Source organism: Mus pahari, chromosome 9 (genome assembly GCF_900095145.1).
Source record: "Mus pahari chromosome 9, PAHARI_EIJ_v1.1, whole genome shotgun sequence".
Lineage (NCBI taxonomy): Eukaryota > Metazoa > Chordata > Mammalia > Rodentia > Muridae > Mus > Mus pahari.
Genome location: NC_034598.1, coordinates 81,472,269 through 81,491,646, shown reverse-complemented (window position 1 = coordinate 81,491,646; position 19,378 = coordinate 81,472,269). Strand labels below are relative to the sequence as shown.

Genomic DNA, 19,378 nt, shown 5'->3' with positions numbered 1-19,378 from the left:
CTCTCTCTCTCTCTCTCTCTCTCTCTCTCTCTCTCTCTCTCTCTCTCCTCCTTTCTTTTCTTTTAGATGAAGGAAAAGATGCTGTACTCCAAAAGGAAAGACCCTACAAGATCTTTTTCAAAGATCTCTTCGTTTTCAAAGAAAATGAAATTGCTGCCAGGAAGAAGGTAAGGGTTTCTTAAGATCAGCTTCCCCAAAGAGGTTAGAGCCAAGTGCTTTCAGCCATAGATCTCACTAGCTTTATGGGTTAAGACACGGTGGGAGATACTGATAGGCCCCGTCCTGTGTTTGGCACCATTCTGAGAAGACACTACACAGGGACCTTCAGAGAGCGCCACCTAGTGGGCCGCTACACCATGCCATCACCAACTAGCTCCACAGGCGTGGTTCACTCACTCTCCTCCTTGTGTCTGACCCCCTGGGGTTATTTTCATATCGCTAAGTTGCACAGGTGGCATGCTGTACCTCATTGGCCAAGCACAAAATAAAAGTACGTCTTACCACGGGTAGCCCCTTGGGACCGGAGTGTCCTACAGCCAGAGCTGTGTGAAGGAGGCAGCAGAGGTCAGCTCTGTGGACAGAGAAGACAGAGTCGGAAGGAAAGCCAAAGCGTTCACTGTGGTGACAGGAGCCCAGTCTTTAAGAATAATCCAAAGTGTGTCAAAGCTGTTACGGATAAACAAGTTTGCACGTGCTTTGAGGATAGAGGAGAAGAAAGAGCAGGCGGTGGTGACGTGGAGAGGCAAGGGGATTATTTTTTGAGTAATTTGAAATTTAAAAAAAATTCAGCACTGGGCCTGAAATTCAACTTTTCATCCCAAAGGTAATGGGTTAAAGGACTCTCCCGGCTCTTGGTAGGATGGATAAAATAGCCAGAAACATGAAGTGTATTCATCCAGGAGTGGCTTTTCTCTGGGCCTTGTGGGCCTCCTCGAGCTTCACATGAGATTAAACTGAGAGACGTTGAAAGCTATCCAAAGGGTGGGTTTTCACACTCTCTATGGAAGTCTGCCTTCCATTAAGTTTTCAGCTCCAGTGAGCTAACAATCTTTGAAATTTCCATATTTTCCCTGCATTTAATCTAGAGAGACATTTTCCTGTCTCCGTTTCTGAGATAGTTTATATAAGGCCCACCTTTGAAACATTATCCTTGTCTCCGTGTAAGAAAGCAAAGGATGCTGGGTACATTTCTGCAGGGGGTGGGGGTGGGGGACTCCAGAACTGCCTAAGACCGAAGGTCTTTGCTATTTACATATGAGCAGCGTTATAACAGTGTAATACTTTGGTGCATTAAAAATCCTTTCATGCTTTTTGCATCTTGGGCAGGAGAGAATGAGGAACCACAGCATGAAAATCTACCAGAAGACAACGTTTTCGTCCCGAATGAAGAGTCGCTCACACCTTGGCCAGTTAGCTTTTTTCGCTGATGCAGGCGGCACCTCCTATGAACGTCTGGGGCTAGATCCCACTCTTATTCTCAGACTGACAGAAGGTAAGTGTGAAAGTTCGAAGAGGTTTACCCTCTACAGACTCACGTGTGCGAATGCTCGGCTCAGAGGTAGGTAGTGTTACTATTAGGAGGTATGGCCTTACTAGAGGAGGTGTGGCCTTATTAGAGGACGTTTGTCACGGTGGGGGCGAGCTTTGTCATCTTGAACGTTTAAACTACGCTCAGTGTGAAACAAATCCAGCCTTCTCCTGGCTTCCCGCTAATCAAGGTGTAGAACTCTCTGCTCCGCCAGCACCATGTCTGCTTACACGCTGCCATGCTTCCTGCCATGAGGATGATGGCCTAAACCTCTGAAACTGTAAGCTGGGCCCAATTCAATGTTAGCCTCTATAAGAGTTGCTGTGGCCATAGGGTCTCTTCACAGCAATTGAAATCCTAAGACAGTGAGTCAGCATTACTCTTAGTCATTCATATTTATTTATTTTATGTACATTGATATTTCATATACATATATACATATGTGTATGCATATATATATATATATCACTTATTTATTTTTTATTTTATGTACATTCAGATAACCTAGAACTGGAGTTACAGGCAACTAAGAGCTGCCATGTGGTTGCTGGAATTGAACCTGGGTCCTCTGGAAGAGTAGCCAGTGCTCTTAACCACTGAGCCATCTCTCCAGACCCTATTCTTGGTCTTAAGGTGTGGTTCTGGATATTTGCTATTCATCATAGGTTTGGGAGATTTTCTGGTGCTGAGAGAGATGGAATCAAAGCTGTTCTACTGTTGTGAGATAAGCTACCAGGGACCACAACATGAACTATTTGTTTGTATGTTTGTTTGTTTGTCTTATCTGTGTAGCCCTGGTTACAATTGCTACAGACCAGTTTAGCCTGGAACTCAGAGATCTACCTGCCTCTGCCTCTGTTGAGATTTAAGGCATGTGCCACCACTGTCAGGCCAACACAGACATTCTTCAAGTCAAAAGGAAAGTCTTTATTGCTGGACAGTGGCTACATGGGGAACTTGCCCAAATCATGCGGCCCCAAGACTCACAGCCACTTGTCTTTTATGTAAAAGGTAAAATAACACACGTGCACGCATGCACACACACACAGACACACACACACACACACACACACACACACACACTATTCTGGTTGGCATACTTCAGTAAGCAAGACATAGAAGTACAAAAGCCAAAAAAATGCTAGGGACTTTTTATTTGTGGACTTTTCTAGAACTATGGACTAGGTCTTTGTTCCCATTTTGGCCTGTGTGCTGGGTTTTAAGGTCAGAATGGTACCTCTAACATGGTGTCGTTCATGTGAAGTTCTGGGGCCTGTTACAATGTGGCAGGTAAGATCTTTGCCATAGGCTAGAGAACAAGAAGAAAGTGGCTTAAGAAGACACTTTCCCAAGAAGGTCCTTACTTTTCCTGCCTTTGGGAAGGAAGGAAGTCAGTGCCAAGTAACCGTGTTGACGTTGTCAAAGCCAGGTTATACGAAAGCGGTAGCCTTAGGTGGCTGTACTACTTGAGGTATGGAAATATAGACACTTCCTAAGGTTGGAGGAGCTTTGGTGGTTCAAAACAGGACTTAGGCATACAGCATCAGGAAGCTGATGGGTGAATAGCCTTTCTATCGTTGCAAAAACAAGCCTGGTTTATTGACCTGGCCATCAGAAATGTCATAAGCACTTCCTGTGCATCACAGGTCAAGAAGCACCTAGACATGAAAGTCCTTTGCAGCTAAATGAGGCCAGAATGGCTCACGAGAAATGGGACTGTGAGGTCACCAGCTCCCATAGAGAAAGCAAGCCATGAGGCTGGAGAGACGGCTTAGTCAAGAGCCCTTTGCGACTCTTGCAGAAGACCAGGGGTTGGGTCCCAGCATCCTCAACAGTGGTTCACCACCTGAGGTGACTTCCTCAGGCCACAGGCACACAGGTAGTGCATGGACATGAATGCAGGCAAGATATTCATCTGCAAAAACAAACAAGCAAACAAATAAATGAATAAATGAATGAATCCATCTTAAGAAAAAGATGAGTTGGCTAGATAGCTCAGCAAGCAAAGGCAATTGCTGTTCTTCCAGAAGATTCAGGGTCTGTCAGCAACCACATGGAGACTCACCATTACATGTAACTCCTGTTCTAAAGGATCAGGAACCCTCTTCTGTCCCCTTCTGGAAGAAGGCAGATATGTGGTGCTCAGACGTACACGCAAGGGAAGAACACTTTACACATACAATAAAAATAAATAAATCTTTTTATAAAAACCCTTGAACTTATTTGTTTTCTTATTTTGTGCATATGAGTGTTTTGCCCTCCTGTATATAAGTGTGTCAGATGCCCTAGGAACTGAGGTTAACAGTTAGTTTTGAGATGCCAGGTGGGTGTTGGGAATTGAACCTGGATCACCTGAAAAAGTAACAAGGGCTCTTAATCGCTGAGCCAACTTTCCAGACCCCAAAAAGCATCTCTTAAAAGGAGGAAGCAAGCAACGTTAATCGATTTAGACTGTCTTGCAGATGCATACGTGACTGAACAGCAGTAAATGGCAGGCAATAGTTAGGGTTCAGCTACGGCACCAGGTCTCTCGGAGATCCCTGGGTTCCATCTTGTGCCTCCATGTTGAGTCTTGGGCCATCGAGAATATGTAAAGAGACAAGTGACATGTCTATAGTTCCTTGCAAAAGAGGCGACAATCCTTAGCAGTCCTCAGATAACCAGAAAGCACAGCTTTGCATGTTTGCAGCCCTCCTCTGTGCCGTTGCTGTGGAATGGGACAGTTCTGGCCTCTTAAGACTGAATGTCATCGGACAGGCTCCTCCCAAGGAAAGAGTCCAACTTTTATGATTATCTGAGGCTCGGTCAGCCATGTGGCAGGTTGCACAGACAACTGACATGGAATTTTCACTTAAAGGCATCTCCCTTGAATTGCATCTCAAATCAGCAACTGACATGAGTGAAATCACTTTCCCTCAGCCTTACAGTCTCTATGAATTCTGATTGAAAAATACACTATATGTATATAAAATTAAATAATATATTACATATATTAATATATAATGCATATATATATAACATATATGTATATGTTTGGTGTGTGTGTGTGTGTGTGTGTGTGTGTGTGTATGTGTGTGTGTATGTAAAATAAGCCGGTGGTCCCACTTAGGGAGTCTCGACTCCTGTATTTCTGTCTTTGCATTAGTGGTGAATGGCTAGGTCACCATCAAAGGAAATTTACCAATACCTAAATGTCAGTGGCAGATTGGTTTCTTACACCTGCTCAGTGAGACTTTGGCTTTGCTGTTCGAGGAAACACCTCTAAACCAGATGTGGAGGGGCACTCCTGCAGCACCAGAACTCAGGGAGCAGAGTTCAAGGCCATCCTCTGCTCTAGAACAATTTGAAGTCAGCAGGGGTTACAGGAGATCCTACCAAAACCAAAAAAGGGCTGGCAGTGGTAGCATACGTAGCACACGCCTTCAATCCCAGCACTGGGGAGGCAGAGGCAGGTGGATGGTCTTTAGTTTGAGACCTGCTTGGTCTACAGAGTGAGTTCCAAGACAGCCAGGGCTATGCAGGAAAACCTTGCCTGGAAAAACAAAAACAAATACAAACACAGTAACAACTCTGAGTGGGCTGGGTTGCAGGCTCTGTCAGCTTAGATATGTCTCACTGTGCTAAACACCAGCGCATGATGGGTTGGAGGTGTTTGGGAAGACAAGTGTGAAAACTCAGGCTGGACAGAAGATGGCGTTAAGGAATTGTGGGTTTGTTGGAGGTGACAATGGTACCAACATTATTGTTTACGGTTTCTGATAAAGTTCCATAGTCATGCTCAGAGATCAACAAGTCCAAGATGTTTTATTGCTTTTCAGAACACCCTAGTAGGGGAAAATTTAAGGAGGGGTACCAACAGGCAAGACCGAAAATATATCCATGATGTTGAAGTAGCTGAACTTCCGGAAGCACTGTTTTGCATGTCAGTGATTTCCAGTTTGTGCAGTTTTTAAAGTATTAAAACTGTAGCTGTTTCTAAGCGAGCATCACTCGGGTGTGTTATATTTGATCTGCAACAAAATGCGGTGAGATGTCTTGAACTCCTCTTCGCAGAAGAAAATGGCTCGAGGCAAAGGCAGAATTCAACTCAAAGCCTGCCTGACTCCGAGGTTCCCTCGCAATGAATATTTTGTTAATGATTATAACAATTACTGTGGCTTTTCCTGATTGATCGTTAAAAAAAAAAAAAAAAAAAAGGAATGACCCACCCCAAGTGTATTATTGCTTGAACAACAGCAGCTATTAGCGATTGAGAAACGACTGTGTGTTTTTATTTTCCACGGCCTCATTTCCTTCTCGGAGCACCATTGTGAAGTGGAGGATGTTCCTACGTGGGCTACCTTATGCTTTCATAATAAACCACATTGTGATGGCGGTGGCTTCTGATCCCAGAGGTTTAAATTCTCAGTCCCAGCCGGGCGTGGTGGCGCACGCCTTTAATCCCAGCACTCGGGAGGCAGAGGCAGACGAATTTCTGAGTTCGAGGCCAGCCTGGTCTACAAAGTGAGTTCCAGGATAGCCAGGGCTACACAGAGAAACCCTGTCTCTCGAAAAAAACCAAAAAAAAAAAAAAAAAAAAAAAAAAAAATTCTCAGTCCCGTATCAGGTTTGCTGACTTCCCATCTGGGTCTCGGCTAAAGGAGCAACCCCTCTCCGGGACGTCACAGGGGCTGCAACTAAGGGCTCTTGAAGCTCCTTGGCAGTCACATAGTTCCACATCTGTTCCATGACTAGTGTGTCGACAGACATGAGCTATGGGTGAGAGAGCAGCCTTCACATAGATGGGGAAACTGAGGCACGGCGAGAGCGAGGGTCTCTCTCTCTCTCTTTCCCAGCCTAGTTAGAGGCAGAAACCCCGTGAATCTATGGGGAGACTTGAGCCTCCTGGCGCAGCACAGGCCCTCTGCTTGTTTAGGAAGTAGTATTTCATTTTTCTTTACGTGGTTAGCGAGAGGCTGTACTCTATACCACACTCTGTTGGTTTCACGCAGAATGATCAGTTTTTTCCAAAATGAAGAAAACCCGGATGTTTTTTTGGAATTCCTAGTCAGTTCCCTGCAGGGTAAAACTGATTGCCATCCTTTCCAAACTAGTTACTTTCCTGGAGGGCAAAGCTCTTTTGCTAAGTCTGAATTCTCAGTCTATGTGTGTGTGTGTGTGTGTGTGTGTGTGAGAGAGAGAGAGAGAGAGAGAGAGAGAGAGAGAGAGAGAGAGAGAGAAGAGAGAGAGAACGCTTATTCTTTGAAAGCTGGCCAACTAAACATATGTCTATTTCAATGTTTTCTTCAGGTGCAGACAGAAAGAGGACCGTCCATGAGTTTATTAACGACCAGAGAGACAGATTTCTACTTGAGGTATTAAAAGCAATTTCTTTCTCCTGTCAGCCAGAAGACTTGTTGCATAGTACTGTCAGGTCCTTGCCTTGGTGTTAGATTTTTCTCTTAAAGCCCTCAGGTCTATTGCCTGAACAGAGGGGCTCATTCCTGCGTTTCTTCACTTGAACAAGATTTATTGAGCACTTACTATGTGCCAAGCCATCACAAAATTCCCTCCCTCTGGAGAACGTACAGTCACATAACCTATACCAGAAGCCTGGGAAGCAGTTTGATTTTTATAGAGGATGATGATGTCAGTCGGGCCTCCGATATCCCAGTTTTTCCCAATTATGTCTGCAGCAGCCTCGAGCCCTTGATAAGCCCAACTTGATTTAGGTTTTTGCTAACATTCTGGTTGACTGTGGTGGGAGTCAGAACATTTTGGATTCTTCCCACTCTCTCTATAACCATTCAGACCAGAGAGAAATGGCTTTGTTACAAGGAAAGGAATCATTCAAATCAGCCCGAAGAGCCTCATGAGATGGAGTTTAGAGGCACTCCAGAGCAAAGCTGCTGGAGGTCCCTTCCCATGGAGTCGGACTGTGACACCATTCCTGTGTCACCATTGAATACACAGTACAGCCAACCAGGGGAGACCTTAACACATCTTATAAAATGATCGAAGGTCTCATCTTGTCTCCAGGCCATATGACAGCACGTCACTTATTATCCTTGTGTGCATATTAATTTACCGTAGATAGAGGCACTGTGCATGCAACCCTGGGAGAGCAATTACAAAGAGAATCAACCAGCTGTTGTTTACACCTCTGCTGTCAAGTCCTAATCATTTAAAGACAGTCTGTTTCTGCTGGGGTCTTGAGTGCTAGCAAGTCAATGAGAGGGTGTTTGCTCTTTCCTAACCGCACAGCACACATTTTGGCATACAGGCCAAAGTTAATGCTTGCCCTCGAGGCTAGCTGCAACCAACAAGAAAGACCTCTGATAAACTATCCTATACAGTTGTGAATAGAACCCCATGCCTTTGCTTGCTAATATTATTAGTTCCTGGGTGTGATTTAAAAAAAAAAAAAAAAGATTTATTTATTATTATATCTAAGTACACTGTAGCTGTCTTCAGATGCACCAGAAGAGGGCGTCAGATCTCATTACGGATGGTTGTGAGCCACCATGTGGTTGCTGGCATTTGAACTCAGGACCTTCGGAAGAGCAGTCGGTGCTCTTAACCACTGAGCCATCTCTCCAGCCCCCCTGGGTGTGATTTTGGCCTTCACCGTGGGACCTTGCTGATGTAACTAATGTCTTGACTAGGAGAAGGTGGTCTTGGGCAGATTCTCTGGGATTTGAATGCATTTGGAGTAAATGTGCCTCGTTCTCTGCTCTGGTATTTTTTCCAGTCCTCCCAAGCAGGTTGATAACACGTCCCAAGTGATATAATGAAGTCAGTTTATCACTAAAACCATAGCTGGAGAAAAAAATTGACCTTGACCAAACAGTGCCTGGCTCTGACCTTGTCTTTTACAAGATGACCTATGTCATAGCTCATAAGGATGTCTTCAAGGTGAGGCTGACCACACCTGCCAGTCTTAGGATGGCCTTGTCAGAAAAACCAGCAATGTGGCAGTTTGGGGTCATACAGAGAAGGTCAAAGGACAGACGAGATGTCAGTCAATTAATCATATCTACAGAATGAAGCTTGCTTGGAAATTCCGGCCTGAGACTCTCAGTTGATTCTGTGCATGGCTATACTGTGTGTTTATTGTTACAGATGCAGGCATGGAGCCATGGGCTGACTCCTTGGGGAGGGAGTCCCAGAAACTTTGCATCTGGAGAGCCTCTAAGCCAGTGGTTCTCAACCTGTAGGTCTCGACCCCTTTGGGCATGGTCTATCAGATAGCCTGCATATCAATCAGGTCATTCACATTACGATTCACAGCAGTAACAAAATTGCATTGTGAAGTAGCAACGTAATAACTTTATGGTTGGGGGGGGGGGTCACTACAGTGTGAGGAACCGGATGATGGGGTTGAAGCTTTAGGAAGGTTGAGAACCACTGCTCTAAACCCTGCCTCATGGGATTCTTCTTCTGGCTGACTTTAGTGTTTCCTTTCCTTGAAATAATCTGTACCCAGGAGTTTTGTGAGACCCAGGAGCCTGAAGCTGTTTGGGGGACCCATCAGATTTGCCAGCGGTGTCAGTGGTGAGACTTGGGATGAGTCCCTCAAATTTTGCAACTTGAGTAACTTAATAATTTTTTAAACTGACTTGGTCTCATAGCACCCTGCTTTGTTTCGTTCACCCCCGCTCCCCCCCCCACCCCCGGGCTCCCCTGCCCTTCCCTTTTTCAAAGTTTTATTTGTGGGATGTAAAATCCTCACTTAAAATGTAAATGTTAATGTATTGTGAGTTTAATACTATGAACGATTTTTTTTTTTAATGCCAATAATTCGACATGGGTGGGACAGATTTCTGGAGAGCCTCAAACTATCGAAGCTTATCCAAGAAGAACGCACATAATAGCTTTTTCTCGCTGTACAAACTGAACTTGTAGGCAAAAGAAAGAAAGAAAAATCCACACTCACTGGTTAACTGTACCAGATATTTTAAGGAAAAAAAAAAACACTCTAATTTCTTTTAAAGATTTATTTATTTATTATATGTAAGTACACTGTAGCTGACTTCAGACACTCAAGAAGAGGGCATCAGATCTTGTTACAGATGGTTGTGAGCCACCATATGGTTGCTGGGATTTGAACCCAGGACCTTTGGAAGAACAGTCGGTGCTCTTACCCGCTGAGCCATCTCGCCAGCCCCAAACACTCTAATTTTACATAACCCGTTAACACTAACAATATTGTCCTGATCTCTGAAGAACATACAGGCTTTGGAGGAAAAGAAAGCACAGGACCCTATGAGATGGCTTAGTGGGTAAAGCCACATGGCTCCAAGCCTTAATGTATGATATGAGTTCAATATCTGGGACCAACAAGGTGGAAGAAGAGAACTGACTTCTATAAGTTGTCCTCTGACCTCGTGTTCCTGCCCAACTGAGGATAGCTGAGAGATGACTGACTAACTAACTGACTGACTGACTGACTAACTAACTGACTAACTAGCTGACTAACTAACTAGCTATAATAAATCTTTAAAGAATAAGAAGCACTTGAGAGGCAAGTGTTCCAAACAAATTTCAACAAATCAAATAAGATAATACACAAAAAAGATAACCCATTATGGCTAATTGGGGCTTATTCTAAGCGTGTGAAAGCAGCTTAACATTTGAAAATGGATAGGCATAGCACACATCAACAGATTAGAAATGAAAAGCCGTATAATCATCTCAACCGATACAGAAAGAGCACTCGTCTAGATCCAAAATTTGTTCTTTTTAATATCATTCTTATCCATTGATAATTTCACACACATGCCAACTCATTCCAGATCAACCCTCACCTTCTTACCCACCCACTGTCTTTTCTCTACTAGTAATGTATTATTTATTTAAATACATTTAAAAAAAAATTTTTATTTATTGCTTGTGAATTTCACATCATGCATGCAGCCCAATCCCGCTCATCTCCTCATTCCTCGGTATCCGCCCTCTGCCCTTGCAACACCCTCCCCCATCTCCCAAGAAAACAAAAATATAAATATCACAAACCAAAACGAAAATCTCATCATGGAAACCGCAGTGTGTCCCGCAGTATACCCTTGTTCACACATCTTTTCTTGCAAATGTTTATTGCAGTGAGTCATAGGTCTGGCTTGAGGCCTCTGGCTTCTGCTACACTATCATTGCTGGATCCTCACTGGGACCCCTCTCTGATGTCCTGTGTGTCCTGGAGATCCTGCAGCTTTGATTCTGCATGACCAGTCCTTTCACATACTCCAGCAGTTCATCGATAGAGGAGAGGTTGGGATAGGCCAACTCAAAGCCCGGGATCTGGGCCTGGGTGGTAGCTGATTCAGTCAGTCCGTCAGCCTTCCTACACTCTCATCAATAAGCTGCTCTGCAGCACTACCCTGGCTCGCTCACTCAATACTGAAGCTGCAGCCAGCTGCGCTGCTTAGGAGAGGTGCAGGACTCACTCTCCTGAGTGCTGTATAGGGGAGGGGTGGGGCCAGCTAACCCACTCTCAAGACCCCAGGGCCAGCTCTCCCTACTGGCAGACTGGGGGTTAGGAGGAGTGTCACAGCCAGTGAGGGGCGGGGGCCAACTCTGCACCGCCCTTGAACATCAATCAACACTGTCCCAGGAGGCAGCCCAGACCAGGAACATCTGTCCACATGACCTTTGATGGTAATATGAGTCATAGATTCTACACAGACCCCCGCTGCTGCATGACCATGGATGGAGACATGGCCCTCAGCCGCTGCACCGGGCGGAACTTGACCATGGCCTCAGGTGGCAGGGCAGGGCTACTCACATCAGGCTGTTCCTCTCCACCCTCACGGCTCCAGTTCTACCTGTCTTCATAACGTTCTTTCTCTCCCATCTGTCCACCGCATACTTACACACCACTAAAGAAAACTGACTGTCCCTCTCCCAGCAGTTAACAAACACCAATCGCTCCTCTGCTATGTGAGATTTTCCTGTGGTGTCCCGAAAACATGGCTTTCTTTGCATCGTTCACAGCTCTGGCTCTTAACAAAGTTTCTATGCGCTCCTTCACAATGATCCCCGAGCCTCGGGGAGATCGATGTGATACACATTGCTCCCTTTAGGTCTCTATTCTCAGCTTGCTGGCCAATTGTGAGTCTCTGTGTTTATCACGATCTACTGTAAGGAGCTGTCAGTGGGTGCAGCAATATGCCATCAGGCGTTGTTCTGTCTACCTTTATGTTAACCTGGCATAAGCTAGAGTCATCAGAGAGAAAAAGGCTTCCATAAGGTCTAGCTGTAGGCAAGTCTGTGGGGACATTTTCTTTATTAGTGATTGATGTGGGAGGGCCCAGCCTGTGGTGGGTGGGACTACCATTGAGCTGGTTGTCCTGGTATTATAAGAGAGCAGGCTGAGTAAGTCTCTAAGCAGCCTTCCCCCATGGTGTCTGCATCAGCGTCTGCCTCCAGGTTCCTGCCCTGCTTGAGATCCTGCCTTCGCTTCTTTTGATGACAAACTGTTGTATGGAACTGTTGAGTGGAATAAGCCCTTTCCTCCCCACGTTGCTTTGGGTCTTGGTGCTTCATCACAGCAATAGAAACCCTAAGACAAGAACTGTTGTTCTAATACTATGTCCACTTGGTAGAATAGTAGTCGTAGATTCTCCACTAGGGTCCAGGGCCTATCTAGCCACAAATTGTTGACCCTAATAATAGGGCTAGGTATGGGTTCTACCCTGTGGAGCAGGCCTTAGGTCTGATCAGTAAGTGGTTGCTATTATTGCACCAGTGAGGCCAGTCATTATTGCAGCTCATAGAGTTCCCGGTTGGGTGAAAGTGAAGATGACCTCTCTGCTGGTAGCACGAACAGCACTTCACAGCTATCTGGTGGGAATGAAGCTCCCCGGGTCAGCAATGTCCCCTTCCTTTCTCCATGATCTATGACTCCGTATGTGGTGTCTTCAGCAGTACATTGTCTCAGTTAGGTTTCCAGTGCTATGAGAAAATTCCATGACCAAAAGAAAGGAAAGGGGTTTATTTCATCTTACGCTTCCAGGTATCGGTCCATCACAGAGCACTGAGGGAAATTAGGATGGAACCTCAAGCAAGGCAGGAACCTGGAGACAAGAACTGAAGCAGAAGTCATGTAGGGGTGCTGCTTCCTGGCTTGCTCCCCTTGGTTTGCTCAGCGTGTTTCCTTAGACCATCCAGGACCACTTACCCCAGGGGTAGCACCACCCACAGTCAGCTGGCACCGCTCACTGCCAGCTGGCCCCGCCCACAAGCAGATGGCTCCACCCACAGTCAGCTGAGCCTGCCCACTTCAATTATTAATCAAGAATGTGTCTCATAGACTTGCCCACAAGCCAATCTTATGGAGGCATTTTTTTTTCCAGTTGAGATTCCCTCCTTTCTGATGGTTTTAGCTTGTTCCAAGTTGACAAAAACAAACAAAAATAAATAAATAAATAAATAAAAAACAAAAACCTAACCAGCACAAGGTCTGACGGTCGAGTTTTGGAGGGTAACCAACAGCGATGTTAAAATGTTTGGAGGTCAGTGGAACTCCACTGAACAGCAACTCAAAAAGAGTAGTGCATCCCTGGCACTGGGCTTTTATTTTCTAGCATGGTGTGTGTCTAGTTGGGGCCTTTAAAAGAAGTCATACAGAAAACTGCTACTGTAGAAGCTACCCTAAAGACATACACACACACACACAGAGTGAGGCAGAGAAACAAATCCATGTGGTCTCATAGCTCATATGCTGTGCTAAAAAAAAAAAACATAGTTGTCAAAATCACATTTGAGGATCTAAACAGATCTCCCCGGGTTTGGTTAAATAACCCACACCCTCAGGCCAGCCCGGAGAAATCCATTACTGCACCCAGAGTTGAAACTGATTTCTATTAGAGGAGAAGATTGGAGGCTTGGTAGCTAAAGACAACCTGGTTTCCTTGTGTTCAGAAAACCAGAGTGCCTCATGGATAACAAACAGACCTATTCTTTGAAGAGCTACTGTTTTTATTTGTTTGTTTTGATTGGTAGGGAGCAGCCATTTTTAGAAGATCACAGAGTCTTTTCAGGAGAGCTAGTGGGAGAAGGGCTTAACTTCCCTGCTTCCTCAGAGCATCCTTGGGAGATGCAGGCCCAGCATCCAAGTGATCCCCTGAGGGAGGGCTCCCTCCCTCTGTGGGGGCTCCCTTGAAACCTCCGGGTACCACACCATGGAGTGCTCTTGACCCTTTCTTGTTCTCCATGCTCCCAGTATACAGTGTCAACCAAGAAAAAGACAATCAAAAGGTTTGAAAGACTCATAGCCATAAAAGAAAGTCAACTCAAAAAAGCCGAGAAAAAGCTCCAAGATGACGCATTGTCCTTTGAAGAGTTCCTACGAGAAAACGACCAGAGATCCGTAGATGCTCTCAAAATGTTAGTATTGCTCTTACCTCTTCCTCTCAGTCCCTTCTCTCCATATCCCCCCCTCTCTCTCCCTTTCTCTCTCTCTCTAAACTCTATTCCATACTAAAAACAAAACAAAACAAAACAAAACAAAACAAAACAAAACAAAACAAAACAAAACAATGTTAGTGTCTCTATTCTGGTCATTCCTTTGTTTGCTTGTTTTAGTTTCTTGGAAAACCAAACTAGCTCACTGATCGGTGTTCATTTTTAGGGCAGCACAAGAAACAATAAACAAACTCCAGATGACATCAGAGCTCAAGAAAGCAAGCATGGAAGTTCAATCAATAAAAAGGTGAGGGGGCGATGCCTTTCCTACACAATCCCCACGTCCCATTATGACTTCTATGCCCACCAAAGCCAAGTGGGAATGACTTCAGCAACCTGGAGCCTTACTGTGACCGGCTTTAAAACCAGTACCCTGTCTATCAACTGTGCCTGCCTAGGTTCGGAAGCATGAGCCTCTTTCTGGGAAGACTCTCTGACCTGTAGATTCAGAAGCAGAGGAGGTGACTGAAGAGAAGCAAAACCTTGTTAGGAGTCAAAAGGGGCTTTTACTTTCCCCCATGTGTCTCCTTTTTTATTCCCTGTATGACCCCCATCACCCCACATTTACGCATCTCAACTGGGATGCATCTGATGGTCACCTTACATTCATCATTGGCCGTTATTGTATTTAAACCCCTTAGCAGACTCTTACGTCACTGTTAAAATGAAGGTCTATCCTGAGAAAAATCACAGGACCGGGGAATGAGTTCCTCTTATGACACCATCAGTCACCATCCCTCTTCCAAACCTGTATGCTCCTCCTGTGTTCAAGGGAACTCAGTTGAATGATTTCCAGTGTATAAAAGGCACCCGCGACCACTGTGGGGCACTAAGTTCATAATCCAAAATACAAGTTTCAAACCGATTCTGGCCGTAGTAGCTTCTTCTATCTAAAAGTCTAAGGTTGAAGATGCTTCAAGACAGAAAACTTCCTCCCCCACTACCTACTATAATGAAATTCTTGGGTATATCCCCAACGTTTTTATTTTTAATTTTTTAAAAAATATTTATTTATATTATGTATAAGGATATTCTGTTTTCATGCACACCAGAAGAGGGAATCACATTCCACTACAGATGGCTGTGAGCTAATGTGGTTGCTGGGAATTGAACTCAGGACCTCAGGAAGAACAGCCAGTGTGCTAAACCACTGAGCCATCTCTCCAGCCCTTACTTTGAATTGATCGATAGTGCTTTGCTGTATTACCCAGGCTGGGTTTGAACTCACTCTGTAGCTCAGGCAAACCTTAAACATCTGGCCTCAGCTTCCCAACTAGCTGGGAAGGCCACAGGTGTGCACTACCAGGTCTGTCTAGAGCAGTGGTTCTCAACCTTCCTAACTGGCAACCCTTTAACACAGCTCCTCATATTGTGGCAACCCCCAACCATAAAGTTATTTTGTTGCTACTCTTGCAATTTTTCTACTAGTATGAATGGTAATATAAACATTGGATATCCGGGATATCTGAGATGGGACCCTCAAAGGAGTCACGACCCAAGGGTTGAGAACCACTGCTTTAGCTGCTCCCATCCATCTGGCTCCACATGTGAGCAGAGCAGCAGACATAGAGCTCGCATTAATGACTATGCTCTGCCTCCACTTGGCAGCACCTCTCTACAGCCTTGCTTGTTGCTTTATGTGCCTCCCCATTCTAGACGGGTGAATGAGATAACAGTAGTGCACGCTGGTGTAGAGCCAGTGAAGGGGAACCTCTTCCCTTTGTGGTAAGGCATTCTCGAGAATGGAAAGTATTTGAAAAGGAGAAATGACTTTCTCTGGAAATCTTTCCAAGGAAGCCATGCAATCACCTCACCTCATGGTCTCCGTGACACATCTGGGAGGTGGAATGAGGCTTCTGCCACCTCCCAACCACTGAACAAGAGGGACCGCATGCTGACCCCTGAGGACCACTCATAATGGGCTGGGAGAAAGCTCTGACTTAAGGGATTGAGGCTGAGCCTTGGAGGAGATGCAACCACAACTGTGGTAAGGCTACTAATGAGGTTCTGACGGAGGAAGACAGGACTGGGCCTTCCCATTCTGTTTTCAGCTTTGCTAATGGGTCTGTTTGAAACGTGGTTGGGATAAACCGATGTGAAGCCGGGGAAAACATTCAGCTCAAGTCTCTAGGTATTGTTGGTGGAAACGCAGGCATCTGTCTAAGGTCTTCCAAAGGAGGGGAATAAGAACATCTGTTGTTTCAAGATTGACATGTAATGATGTGTGTCTGTGGATGTGCACTCTGGTGGAAGCACCTGCTGGGGTTAGAGGCATCGGATCTCCCTGGTGGTTGTGAGCCACCTGACTTGGGCACTAGGAGTTAAACTTGGGTCCTCTGCAAGAGCAGTATGTATTCTCACGCTCTGATCCATCTCTCCAGCCCCGAGGATACCTATTTTTTTAAATGCTGTGCCTAGTGAGCAGCCATGCGGGCTTTATGCACACTGCTCACACATGTCAGGCCTTTCAAGCGACATGGTCGCTTCCTTTCTTCCCCTCACATACCCACCATCTTTTTCACCTTCTGTGTTCTTCATATGCCCAGAGCTTCCTAGAATATAAGGTTTCGGATAGAAATAAGCCAGCTGAGTAAGTCCGTCCGCAGCCCACAGTATACGAGCAACTCACTGGGTCTGTCTATTCAAATGCCAGCCTCTGGGTGTATTCTGCTCATATATTTCAGAAGTGTGTAGTCTGTGGGCATGTTTGCAAGTTTGGTTAGGTGTGCTACCATGCGAGCAAATGATGGTGAGAAGGCATTCACAGAGGTGTAATGACATCCTTGTTTTCTTTTGAAGTGAAATAGCAAAAACAGAGTTCCTCCTCAAGGAGTACATGAAATATGGATTCTTCCTGTTGAAGTTGTCTCCGAAACAATGGCAAATACAGCAATCACAAAAAAGGGCCCAGTCGTCCAAAAGCAACCACATTCTTCCAAAAATCTTGGAAAGTAAGTCACGGGTTGTAAGTCAAGTTAAGCAACACCCCTGATTATCTAGAGTGGCTCTGCTCAAAGTTTGTTACCTATTTCAATAGTCAGAATGGTTTTTAATTATACGTGCATTGGTGTTTTGCCTGACGTATGTCTGTGTGAGGGTGTCAGATCCCCTGGAACTGGAGTCACAGACACTTGTGAGCTACCATGTGGGTGCTGGGAATTAAACCCTGGGTCTTCTGGAAGAAGGAACAGCCAGTGCTCTTAACCGCTGAGCCATCTCTCCAGTCCTCTTCCTACCTTTTTTTATCACATGCTATTAATTTGGAAAGTCAGATTAATTTCAGATATAAGCAATAAAAATGAGCACATGGACAAATGAAAAGTACATTATTTATAGATGATATATTAGCATCTCAAAAACTATTATTAAAGGCCTCTAGAGTATGAGCAATGGATACAAAATCAATTATATTTTATTAACCTAATACACTAGCTTAATAAACTAAATGTATTCATTAGGAACTGTACACATACTTTGAAGCTGGGAAAAGAACAACTTCAATGTGTATGAGCTGGGGGTTTGACAAATAGGAAAATATGTCTGTAGAACATATCAGAAGAATTGATACTATAAAGTTAACAATTTTCTTTCAAGTGCATTTGGTAAAATTATAGTAAAAATCCTGTTACCAAGGGATTTTTAGGGAGTTGAATATCAGAGTGGAGAGGACTTTGTACCATCATCCTGAGGCCCATATAGAAGAATAAATGCTTTTAACTTAAGAATGTAATGGGAGCCAGGCGTGGTGGCCTTTAATTCCAGCACTTGGGAGGCAGAGGCAGGCAGATTTCTCTCTCTCTCTCTCTCTCTCTCTCTCTCTCTCTCTCTCTCTTTCTTTGGTTTTTTTTTCTTTTGTATAGACCTGGCTGTCCTGGAACTCACTTTGTAGACCAGGCTGGGCTCGGACTCAGAAATCTGCCTGCCTCTGCCTCCTGAGTGCTGGGATTAAAGGTGTGCGCTACCACGCCCAGCTGGCAGGCAGATTTCTGAGTTCAAGGCCAGCCTGGTCTACAAAGTGAGTTTCAGGACAGCCAGGGCTACACAGAGAAATCCTATCTCAACCCCCCCCCCCCAAAAAAAAAGAAAAGAAAAGAAAAGAAAAAAGAATGTAATGGGGTGGGTGGGTCACTAATAGTACTTTAAGTATTATATATTTAAATACATTAATAATCTTATATACAAATATATGGTTAGATATTTAAGTACATCGTCTCAATAATCAGAGCAGTGCTGTGCTGGCATTAGTGTGCAGTTATAGAGCAGAGATAGAGCCCATTACAGAAACATTTCATACATGATCCAAGCAGAGCAACATCAAAACAGAAGATTTTATTCCCAGCAACACTGGAGTAGCTAGGCCCAGGCTTACTTCCTCCTTGAAGAAAATTCTGAAATATTGGATAGATGGACTTTGGTCGCCAAGCACAAAGCAAAATTAACCCTTAGGAGCAGACAAAGCAATTAGGTGAGAGCCAAGATTCTGAGCTACTGCCTGAAGCATCTCCAGGATCCCATACAAGGACAGCGAGTCTAGAGGGAGCACAGCTGATCCAAGCATTTACACTATGGAAACTGACAAACTAAAAATCAGTGAGAACTGGTCTTGCAGGGAGCTGGTTGTCAGGGACATCGGGGATGGCACTCGATCAAAGCTCATTAAAAGATGTTGATCAAGACAGAAAGTGGAAGTAAAGCCGAGACGTGTTTTCATGAGAGCGTTTCAGATTTAGTTCTCCCTAGACTAAGCGAGGACACTGAGGACCTGGTAGGCTCTCAGACAATGAGGATCGATTGCTACAGTGGCGTTTCGGGAGCTATGATGGGCTGATGTTGGAAACGGATATCTCCTTGGCCATAAATGGTCTGTTCTCATCTCTTCTCCCTGTGCCTGAGAGCAGTCCTCACCATGGCAGAGTTAACATTGCCGGTTACAGGGTCTCTATCCCACCTCTCCATCCTGGGAAGCTTTGACAGCAACTCTGCCTTCATGCTGAGAGGCAAAGCTGTTGCTCTCGGAGATGTATCCCCTGCCCCATCCCACCCCACCCCACCCCACCCCACTCCACCCCTCTTCCTCCCACAAAAACTCCCTCTTTCTCTCCTCTTCATTCCCCATGTTTAGAATTCTCGATAAGTACAGCTAAAAGAAATAACAGCATTGACTCGGACAGGACAGAAAGGACATCGGTTTCAGAAGATCGGAGTTCAAGGCGAGGAAGCCAAGGTGAGGGCTGAAGCCTGTGACTGTGCTGACCAGAGCCTCCAAAGGGAAGATGTGCTCCTCAGGCAACTCTGCTGGAGAGCTGGGGGTTATGCCCACATCACCACTAATGCTGGGGAGCTAGCCATTCATATTCTCTCTCTCTCTCTCTCTCTCTCTCTCTCTCTCTCTCTCTCTCTCTCTCTCTC

At 45.0% G+C, this 19,378-nt stretch overlaps 1 protein-coding gene across 1 annotated transcript in view; it reads left to right on the top strand.

Annotated features, from left to right (window-relative positions):
* Nucleotides 1–19,378, top strand: part of Ccdc38 (coiled-coil domain containing 38) — a 44,587-nt gene that overhangs the window by 8,040 nt on the left and 17,169 nt on the right. Inside the window, exons 3-9 of the mRNA XM_029542689.1 lie at nt 67–167; nt 1,327–1,492; nt 6,818–6,882; nt 13,728–13,891; nt 14,136–14,216; nt 16,769–16,920; nt 19,092–19,193. Coding sequence (XP_029398549.1) covers nt 67–167; nt 1,327–1,492; nt 6,818–6,882; nt 13,728–13,891; nt 14,136–14,216; nt 16,769–16,920; nt 19,092–19,193 — 831 coding nt within the window. The remainder of the gene's footprint in view (nt 1–66; nt 168–1,326; nt 1,493–6,817; nt 6,883–13,727; nt 13,892–14,135; nt 14,217–16,768; nt 16,921–19,091; nt 19,194–19,378) is intronic.